Source organism: Lepisma saccharinum, chromosome 18 (genome assembly GCF_977018435.1).
Source record: "Lepisma saccharinum chromosome 18, izLepSacc3.1, whole genome shotgun sequence".
NCBI classification, from domain to species: Eukaryota; Metazoa; Arthropoda; class Insecta; order Zygentoma; family Lepismatidae; genus Lepisma; species Lepisma saccharinum.
The window spans coordinates 46,861,184-46,872,700 of record NC_139246.1 but is presented as its reverse complement, the minus strand read 5'-3'; the positions used below and the strand labels follow the sequence as shown (position 1 = coordinate 46,872,700).

The following is an 11,517-nucleotide window of genomic DNA, read 5'->3' as shown; positions in this document are numbered from 1 at the left end:
TTTCGTTCAAGAATATCGTGAGTTTGTTTTTGACATTTCTTTTGCATCCGTTGCCCATGATTACCGTCCACGAAATTCGTCGGTGTAGGACGTGCCTCTCGACCTTTTGAATGAAACTTATCGTTTTGTGCTCAAAATCAGTCCACGGTTGACTGAGCAGCGTGACAATGTGCTACTGGCAGATACTTTTCTGTTGGTAAATTATTCAGTTCGTGGATTTGACGGTCGTGTGGCCATGGGAGGGGAAGGCCTTGGTTGTTTCCCAATAAAGGGGACTCTTAAGGGTATGGACTTCGGACAATTACTGGTATATAAAGCAATATATCCTGTTGTTTGGTTTACCACTTTCTCTTTTGTGCTGAGACTGCGTCCTATATCATGCAGCGTGTGGTAAGTACCGTGTGAACATGGAGGAGAGTTTGGGTATCGAAAATTCTTGAATTTTTATATTGTGGCTCTTCTTGGCAGTGAATTATCAACACTACAGCAAATGCACTTCGCTTGCCATTATTCTGAGTTTTCTCCGGTGGAGGCATATATACTGGTTCGGATCCCACTTTCAACCAGGCTTGTTAAAGGTCCAGGATTTGATTGATTGCTTGATTGATTGATTGATTGATTGCTTGATTGCTTGATTTAGTTTATTTTACATCGCGTTTTGTGCCTCTTGGCTAATTTGCGAAGATGAGTGATGAAATGATGAAATTGATGAATGGACATTCAAAAACAACGAAGCCCGAGCTGGATTCGAACCTGGGATCCTTGGTTAGAGGTCTAGGAATCCATCAATGGGTTCTGTAGGGTCCCGCAACAGGACAAGATCATTTTTGTAGCACAATTTAAATTCAGTCAAGTTGCGTATTGTTTAATTGAAAAAAAAAAAGGTTCCTCGACCTTATTTAAATTCATCCGGAAAAAAATATTCCTGGACCATATTTATTGATCCGGAAGAAGGCTTCTGGACCGAATTGAAATACTTTAAACATAAAAGTCGCCTTGTCATCAAGGGGTCCCGGGTTGGATACCCGATGGAGGCACATAGTTGTTCGGATCCAACATTAAACTGTAGATCCAGTCCCTATTAGCCTTACTGTGCATAAAGTGGACTTAAAACACCAAATCAGTCAATCAATCAACCAATTTAAACATAAAAGGGTTCTTCACGGTCCAAAATCCATTTACGCTTGCTGATTTTCTCTCCTGGACCGGAATTGAATGTATTTAAAATTCCTTGACCTTTAACAACCCTGCTTTATACTGTCGATCCAGTCCCGATTAGCCTTACTGTGCAAAAAGTGGAATTAACAAAAACTCTATAAAATCAAACAAATCTATCATTGTTCTTATTGACGGTTGCTTTAGTAGGAGAAAACTGGAAGTTCCATAGTCTTTGTATGTCAGTATAAACACGTAACGATTTACTGGAAACATTTGGGGGCGATTACAAGGTCCTAACCTATTAAAATTATCATATGGTAATAGGAATCCACTCCAATTTACTAAGAAACTACAGTTTTTCTACCAGAATTAAAACGGAGAAACGTGTTTTTAAAGTTCTTTACCAATTTTATAATTCATGTAGTGTCAAACAAAATAATTCAGTCCCTGCACTGTGGCTTCTTAATGCTAATCCTTATCTACTAACTCCATTTGCCCCAAAGGTTTGTCACCCAATCACCACTACTATTTATATGTCTTACTTTTTCTTAACGTTTAGTATTTTCCTGCCCATTTTATTATTACGCGCAAAATGCTGGAAGTAGGCTGTGCAACTTGTTTTCGACAGTCTAAACACTTATGTAATATATATACTCTTCCCCGGTTATCTCAGGAGGAAGACCTAGCATAGCGGCAGAGGTGGGAGGAAATTGAGTGAGCAGATCGAAGCAGTACATGCTGCTACGAAGCTTAGTAACTACAGTCGCTTTCCTCTCTCCGCGCAATACCGTTTCCTCTCGCGTGTTCATTGGTGGAGCCGTCTTGCGTCACTACTTGTTCTCGTTCTCCAGAGATAACCGAGCCAGGGTATAGGTCACACTATTTGCTCATCATAAAATCTACTGAAATAGTGCAGAAAATTTTATTTGTGAATTACTATAATTTAAAAAGAACATTAATTGTTGATAAAAATTGAAGAAATTTACTTAAACACCCTCCTTATAATTTTCAATAAATAATATATTATTAATAAAATCATACACAAAGTTCGTACAAATGTGAAGAATATAGACAATACTTGCGAGATATTAAAAATAAATTATCTTCATAGTCTGTTAAGACCTCAGCATTAGTTTTCATTATCTGACTCCACACCCTAAATCATGAGCGTCGAAAGCAATTTTTCTTTAGGCCAAGACTTTGATATACGGCTCGTAAAGGGGAATGGTAGAAATAACAAGAAACTACCATTTATTGTCAATCTATCATGATATCCTTCTTAATTCTCGATATTTCATCTGAGGGAATATCTAGGACAACTGACTCATCTTCATGTTCTCTAAACTTCATCAAGTTTACAAAATGAAATACATAGTTACAGTGCCGGATCTACAAATCTTGCCCCCCCCCGGCAAAATAATTCCACATACCTACCTACCTACGTACTTACCTTCAAACACACACATTATATAATATATATATATATATATATGTATGTATGTATGTATATGTATATGACACTGTTTTCTCACACCTGGAAAATGGTACATTTGTTACAATCATGCAGTCGTAACTTTTTCCTGATTAAAGATAGGTTAAAAAAACCTTCAACTTATTTAATTCTAGTCTGACTGCCAGGCTGGAGACCCGATGTGGATGATCTAACGTCGGAATTTTTCCGGATTTGTTCCGGCATAAAGCGGTTGTAGGGCAAACCCAGCCTCAAATCAAATGGTACCCGGGAGGAGGGTGGTAAAAGCGGCCGCAGTATGGTGTTGATCACATCATCTCCAAGATAGCCGACATCGAAAATATGTGGAGTCCTAACCCCACAAATCCTAAATGAGCCTTCATGGCACGCTGCTACAACGTATATGCACAGGAAACTTTAAATTTACCTTTGCCTGTATATATTGTATTCGTTTCTGTACTCCTGAGTAACTAAGTTTATTTTTTACTTACACGTAACTCTCTACTATGTCAATGGCTGAGGGCCCCCTAAAGGCTTACTTGTCTCCGCCCCCCCCCCCCCCCACGCATAGCTGGGTTTTGCGGCTTGTAGATCCGGCACGCATACATTTTCTTTTTAACTTTTACACACGTCATTCAAGAAAAAAAGCTTTAAACGTTAGGGATTTTTTTTAGGCATAAAGTTACATTCTGTAACCTCTTAAATAAAAATCTTATTATTTGATTTTTTAAAAAATATGGGACTATTCGTCGTGTGCAAACCAGACGGTCGTAACTCCGATTCATCAAATGGACAGGAGAAAGGAAATAATTACTTTCGTAGGAATACGTTTGAATCTTAAAGAGAGTCAGTAAATTGTAGATAGGTGGCTCCACCTTACTGCTAAGCATTAGAAGTGAAGATATGTCGATCTAACTTCAAATAGAACTCATCGGAAAAGTATTTAAACAAAACTGAAAACAGTATTATTTTTGGAGTTAGGTTCCTCTGATTCTCGTACAATGATTTGTTCTTTGGATTAAAAGATATAATCAGTGTCGGCAATTGGGTTCCAAAACTGAGAGGGGGCAAGGTGCTAAAACTGGTGTGACAAGTACAGTTCACTTTCCCTTTGTAGATAAGGTTTAGCATAGTGCAGGGGCAAAAGTTCCAAAAAGTGAGGTGGCAACTGCCCCCCAGCACCCCTAATCGCCGCCACTAGATACAATATGAAAACATAACCTGTTTTTGGCATTTTACAACATTTTTGCAGATTTAACGATTTCATTTTTGTTGGAATTCTAAATCAATTCCTGTTATTTCCTATCAAGCTTTCTGTTGTTTCTCTAACCTGAAATGAACGGTGTTAATTACTAGCGAGGTGTACTTAGCTGTTTGATCCCCCTTTCTCACCACTATGGCCCCAATTATTCCTACACTGATCAAACAAATGATAGTCCGAGGCAGCCAAGTCGGTACTATGTGGAGGATGACGCGGAACATGCCTCTGCAATAACGCTGCCAGCACTGGAACGGCAGTGAGAGGAAGAGCGTTATCACGGAGGAAACAAGCAGAAGCGTGTCGTTTCTCTTTACTTGGAGCGGATTGATATTTCAACTTTCTTTAAGAGGATTATTTCAATAATACGCGTACTTTACGGTTTGTCGGCAGGTAAGGAAATCTGGGTACCGCATTGTCAAGATATAGCTAGCCTCAATTGTCAGATGGTTGCAAGGCAACACGTTTGTTATTCAAGTTATAATGTCTTGAACGTTTATGCGCAAGTTGGATTGTGAGTAATATATATTTTATTTATTTTTGTATTTATTTATTTATTCTTGGTCGCAGAGGAAGAGGTGCGTTTAGCACACTGTCTCGTTGTTATGCGGATTATATAGAAATCTTTTTACACAATTTGAAATGGGTTAACTTTTTCAGCACTTCATTAATTCATTCATAACTTTATAGTTGTATATTTTTCGTAGTTTGTTATGAAATTATGGTTTTATCGGAAATACATTTAACCAAATATGTTACAAGAGTTGGATAAAAAGTAATGGCAACCCTGCTGTCCCGTGAAAGGGGCGAGTCACAGCGCCACAACCGTTTCGTGGTTGATAAAGGAATATCAGACGAGGAAGTATAGTGAGTGGGGTGCGATTGTATGTTATTCAGTCAAAAACAGCAGTGCTCTGAAGCAGAGGACGAGAGTGCAAGCGCCCTAACAATATGTTTAGGCAAGAAGAACAACGTCTCTTAGGCAGACGGTCAACGCAGCCTACTGCTGCACCTTCTTGCAACACCACCTTCGTCTCGCATTAAGAAGGAAGCGACGGCACGGTGTTCCATCATCCTGCTTGACAATGCAAAGTGTCACACTGCGAACACTGTGACGGCGCTCCTGCAAACTGGTAGTGGGAGGTACTGGAACATCCGCCGTATTCACCGGTATGAGACCGTGTGATTACGACCTTTTTGCAAAATGAAGGAACCACTGGGTGGGAAGCACTACGACACGCGCGAAGCCATCATACGTGCTATAGGGCGGTCACTGCGGGACATCGACAGAGATGGACGCGCTGACGGTGTACGACGCCTTCCATACGTGTGGCAGAAGGTCGTAGGGATGGGGGGGGGGGGGGCGATTACATTGAAGGAATGTAACACGTGCTCCTCTGCCAATACAGTCAAGTAGCAATTATACCAGTGTTGCCATTACTTTTTATCCAACCCTTGTAGTATGTCTATGTTTACTTGTTATTTATAGGTCATCTTTACTATCGATTGTTAGTGTAATTTTCGCTCCCAGTGACAAACAGACAGACAAATTGATCAAATATCAATGACAAATAGTATATACTCAATTACACAGGAACTTCGTACTTCCTTCAATCCACGAACGTCCACACACACACAAATATATTGCTATGTGTGTGTGTGTGTGTGTGTGTGTGTGTGTGTGTGTTTGTGTCTGTTACAGATATCGAATTGCCCAACTATACACTCTAACAGATCAATGAACACGTCAATTGGGAATATTTTGCAGAAGCCGACTTGCGTGGCGGAGTGGTTAGAACAGTGGGGTCCCTAGTTCGAATCCAGGCCTGTGCATAAGTGTTATTTGTCTCCTTCATCAATTTCATCATACCGTCACTCCTCCTCATTTCGCGATTAGCCAAAAGTGGCAGAAAAGCGAAGTAAAATCAATCAAAATAAAGCCGATATTATTCGACATGTCTTTCGGTAAACCGAATTATGTGTTGGCATCCTTCTTTAAATCTTAGATATCGAAGATTCGAGATATATCGATTGTTCACTGCTATGTTTGGCTCTCACAGACAAATTATGTCGCAGCAAAGTACTAAAACTGTCCTATAGTTTAAAGTAAGATATGAACCACTGAATCGCATCTTTACCGATATCTCTAATCTCCGATTACCACTACGATGGGACACCACAATTAAAATCCGGATGACAGACCAACAGATTGAACAGTGATTAAAGGTATTCAGGCTTTTCAAATATTTAATTAGATTTATAGTATATTATCTACAGGTGTTGTAAAATTCAAGCATATGAATATTAAGAAGTTAATACAAGAGTACATATGTGAATTTTTGTATATTTTGTTTCCAAAGATGCAATACACGTTAGAAAAATATTTTAAAAATATAGAGTATGAAATAAATAATTTAAGAATTTATTATATATGTTCGTCGTGCCATCTAGGCGCCTTTCTATACACAGGACACAAATTATTTTCTTTCGTATTTAACTACAAAAGTCCCTGGACCTTATTATGAAAATCGTAATATATTCACAACTATCATAGTTTAAATTACAGACATTTTTAAATCTGAACTTTACTTGGAAGTGCTACAAGCTTCTGTAAAGCAATTAATATTTCAGGTCAGAATTATCACTGCTGTAGAAATTCGATGTTTTGTGTTTGTTTTCGCCATCGGAGTTTGTGTGAAACACCTAGCATCATTTTGTCGCTCTTCACATCTTTAGCTTAATCGCGACAATGGTGATGGATGATACATTAATGATATATTTGTGGGAACAAGCAGATATGCCTATGTCTTACGCACTGGGAAACGCAGGAATTATTTTCAGGAGGGACTTCAATTGTAAATGTGGATAGCACATCTGCTTTCCACGGGGGCGTGTAGTTGGATATTTTCTCTCTCAAAAATGTCAATCGGGGGTCATGTCAAGGGGGGTTTGCATTTACCACTATGATTTTCTGCCGAGTTTTTACATCCCCCCTCCCTCTGTGTACGCCAGTGGTCTTACAGAGATTTCGATGATAAGATACCTTGCTTCATAGTAAACCACGTTGAACACTTCATCACTGAAATGAGTGACGGAAATGGAAGAAAAATATTTATTTTCTTGAACATGGAAAAATATATTTTGTCGAAATATAATAGAGGAAACCGAACACTAGATGCCTAAATGTTTGTCTATATATGTGACAAATAATAATATTAATAATTTCACGAAAAGTCAAAACTGAACGGGTTAAGGCAATACCTTTTCACACTTGTAACAAACAGTGGTTATTGAGGACGTTTTTAGACCGAAGAGATAAGTGACACTTGACAAGGAACACGGGCGTGGAAAAGTATTTACTATGCATGCTCTGCCACCAGACCGAGGCGACAAGACGAACGCTATTGATAAAACGGACAGTCCTAGAGACAACGAAACGTGCAGCCTGACGTGTCGCTTCGGTACGAACAGTTGTATTTATCTCTGAAGGTTTGTTACTAAGTTTTGTCGCTTCAATCTGTAAGTACCCTTAAAACGCTTATATTCATTTTACACCCAAAAAAATTTACGTATATTTTCTCGTTTCATTTGTTGAATAGTGGTCAGCTAACAAATCTCTTAACTTCACTTTGAATCAGTAAATTTATAATCTTTTTAAATAAAAATGATGGAAATATAAGTAAACTAATAGCATATTTATATAATTTTTATCTATAGTATTTAGCTACATGTAATGTAATATATAACCTATAGAATAGAACTCAGCCACGTTTACGAGCTGTCGAGCCGGAGGTGATATAAAAAGTTGATCAAGATGGAAGATACCTATACTCCAGTTATTGTCAGTAATAATTCTACAAGAGCCGAAGATGCAATAAACAATGCATAACAGGTTTTTGATAATGAATTTCAGATCTTACGTGTGAGACTTTAGTGTAAGTTTGTGGCAAAATTATAAGCTTCTTCGTTTATTATTTATTAGGTATTAGTGGAATTAATTATGACGTTCGATGGGCATCGGCTCCCGTGTTGAACGCCATGTTCTTCTTCTTCTTCTTTCTCTACCCCTTATGCCATTACAGCGTCGGGGATGCCTCGACCCACTGTTTCCATTCTCCTCTGTTCCTGTCCATTTTCATTACTTCCTCTTTTCCTTTCCATTTCTTCCACCACATCCTCATATCTCTTCTTTGGTCTGCCCCTGGGCGTTCTCCCTTCTGGTCTTGCCTCCAAGAACTGCTTGGTTTTCCCTTCTTCCTCCATTCTGGTCACGCGGCGAAACCATTTAATTTGTTTTTTCATCAGATGATTTTTAATTGGCTCTATTCAGCCAGCTCTTCCCATATCCTTTCTATTCTTACCCTGTCCAACGCCATGTTCAATAATACAAAATACTTAACAGTTACAGATTACAGTAAAACTTCTCCTAACGGACACCTCTGAATAGAGGACACCTCTAGATTACGGACATTTTTAAATTTCCCGACAGAAATACATGGCGTTTAATGGCAATATTAGTACTCAATAACGGACGCGGACACTGAAAACTACCTCCCGAACGCAAATAAAACTTCTTAATAACGGAAAGCCTGAAAGGAAACGGTCGCAATTAAGTGCAGTAATTTAACAAAGGATTACACTACGTGTACTGTATTTTCTTTTTTGAAATTTGTAATGTATGTAGGGATACTTTAGTAAATTTCAATTCACCATATGTAGTAGAGTATTTTGTTCCTTGGAAGTAGGGGGGAAAACATTATGTTCGTAAATTACGTACTGTAATATGCTTATCCTGTTGTGTAACATCCTACACTTTTTACTTAATAGCTGACACTTCTTAATAACGGACATTCAATTTTCCCTCAGGCAAGTCCGTTATTGAGAAGTTTTACTGTAGTATCAAATATATCTGATTTAACTGATCATAAAGTAAAACATGAAGAGTATTAAAATATTTTCCGTTTTCCAAGATCAGATATTGTTCCTTGCACCCAAAGCTCTAGATTCGGTATCTGCATGATGGAACTTACTAATCAGGCTGTTCTTAAGTAATAAATTTGTTTGTAACTACAGCAAATATAATCGGAAGAACTATTTTCATGGCACCGTTTTAAATATCACGATAAGTACTAATTCTTCTATTCGGTGTCAAATTTCGTTTACGTTGTTTATTCAAAGTTTTTTTAGGGCAGGGTGGATTCCTTTAAGTCAACGTTAAACAGAAATTTTTGAAATTTAACGCAACGCTATAGCAAAATAATCGTTCGTAATAAGGGAAAACTTAACAGCAAAACAATCTTTATTTTATTGTGAACATTTTGTAAAAAAAATTATATCGCTTCTATCTCTAATGCGAGGCAGGGCCTCCCCGATGGCGCAATGGTAGAGTCGTCCCCTTGTAATCAAGGGATCCCAGGTTCGATACCCGGTGGAGGCACATAGTGGTTCGGATTCCACTTTAAACTGTAGGTCAAGTCCCGATTAGCCTTAATGTGCATAAAGTGAACTTAACAAATCAATCAATCTAAAGCGAGTCAGAGTGCATGGGAGCAAAACACTTGAGTCCACTATTTATGACAATGATATAATTTAATTCAGAATCTAAAACTCAACCAGAAAACGACAGTTATCCTTTATCATTCAAGGCGGAATTAAATGTCAAATTTCGAATTGAGACGTTGCGGATAGGAAGGGCGAACTCAACAAACGTACATTGTGAGGGAAATGCGTTGCAAGTTGTCAGGCACAGTCCGAACTCCACAAAAACTTCGTAACAGTAGATCGGAATGTTTCATGCGTGATTTCCAAAGTTTTTTGTGGAGTTAGCACTGTGCCTGACAACTTGAAATGCATTCTCACAATGCACGCTTGTTGAGTTCGCCCTTCGTATCCGCAAAGCCTCAATTGGATCATGGAGTGTAAGGCTCAATCAAACCTAAGATAATTTCACGTCTTCATAATTTAGTAGGTAAGGGAGATAGAAATGTCTTAATTGGTTACAGTTTTTATTAGTACTGATTTAAATGAAGTTTGTGTCATGTATATTTTGCAACTTTTGTTAGTCTCTTTGCACCCGTCTAGTTTGCTGCACTTTTCGACACTATACTCCGTCCCAGCTAACTGTGGAGCAGGCAAACGAAAACAAGTCTCTGCGCAAGTAGTGACGCGAGACGTCTCAACCAATGAACACGTAAGAGGAACTTGAATTGCATGGAGAGGGGGAAAGCAACTGAAGTTACCAGCTTTCCCATCAGCGACTACTGCTTCTCTCTGGCCAATAGATTTCCCCCGCTTCTCTGCCGCTATGCACGACCTTGCTCCACAGTTAGCTGGGACAGAGTATAGGTGTAGTGCAGGTGTATCCCGGTGTAAGGCTTGTACAAGGAAATGACTTTCAACCAAGTAGACAATTAGCGGCGTTGAAGGTCAAGATTCAACAAATGCCTGTCTCCTGCTATAAGCGTTCATTTGATTAGTTAGCATGCACCATGTGACCATACACTGCACCGCTCCAGAACGTAGTGCAAACGGTGCAGACACCAAATTCATTATTTGACACCAAATCAACGAAGTAGACGAGTGGGTGTTGAACCGTGTAAGCAACTAGGCGCGCGAGTGCAGAGAGAGTCAAAGAGTGCAGCGAACTAGACGGGACTTATGTATTTAATGGTATTTTTCTAACGAATTTATAGCATAATGCAAAATATCTAATGTTTATTTTACTATTCTATCATTTCAGGTCATCTTGTTATTAGCATGTGCTACTCTTACTGTAGCAACATACTACCGGCCACCATTTAATCCTTACTTCTATCCCCAGCCATATTATCCACCAGCCGCATACCCAGGATATCCACCACCTCCTGGCAGTCCACCACCTCCACCGCCACCTCCAGGGGCTCCACCACCACCTCCACCGCCACCCAAAAAGCCAGACGATCCAGAGTCTGAGAAGTTGGAAGAGGACAAACCAAAACCTCCAGCACCACCCCCACCACCGGCACCACCGAAATACCCACCACCACCACCACCACCATATGGATATTTCGGTTATCCGTTCTATTATGGCAAATGAAAATCCCTGTGTTTGTTGTTTATGAACTCTGAAGATGAATTAACCCATAGAACGCTTTGTTGCTTTTCTTCTGTAGTTGCTTTCACCTTCCAGTGATCATCTGGTTGAAAATGTGAACTTTCTGCTGCTCCTAATTAATCATCTACTGTGCTGGAACTCTTTCTCAACCTTTATAGTGATTACGCATTTTCGATGCGAGTCTAGGAGTGACTGCTGATCTTGCTCCTCCCTTCCGAGAATTTTCATTCACGTGCGCATGCGCGAGATGCTAAAGAGTCGATTACTGCGCATCTGACGTCACAACGCACATGTGCAGGACGTTATAGACCTCTTCAATACAGACGTAATGCTGAAGTAAGCCAGTACATTCAAATATACTCAAATAATTTCTCTTCATAACGTTTCTTGGCAGGAATTGGAAATGATTTGAGGAAAAATAACTATTATTAATAGTTCTCGTACTCATGTTTGTAATATAATAATTGTATGCACCAAAATAGAAGGTGATGGTGAAATTACAGTAAATTGTATTGTTTGTAGTATTGTAAATTTAAA

General features: G+C 39.0%; 1 protein-coding gene across 1 annotated transcript; it reads left to right on the top strand.

Annotated features, from left to right (window-relative positions):
- Nucleotides 1-354: 354 nt before the first annotated feature.
- Nucleotides 355-11,517, top strand: LOC146002057 (uncharacterized). The gene is made up of 2 exons (XM_083139770.1): nt 355-390; nt 10,627-11,517. Exons 1-2 carry the CDS (start codon nt 379-381, stop codon nt 10,960-10,962), a joined length of 348 nt encoding a protein of 115 aa, XP_082995896.1. The 5' UTR covers nt 355-378; the 3' UTR covers nt 10,963-11,517.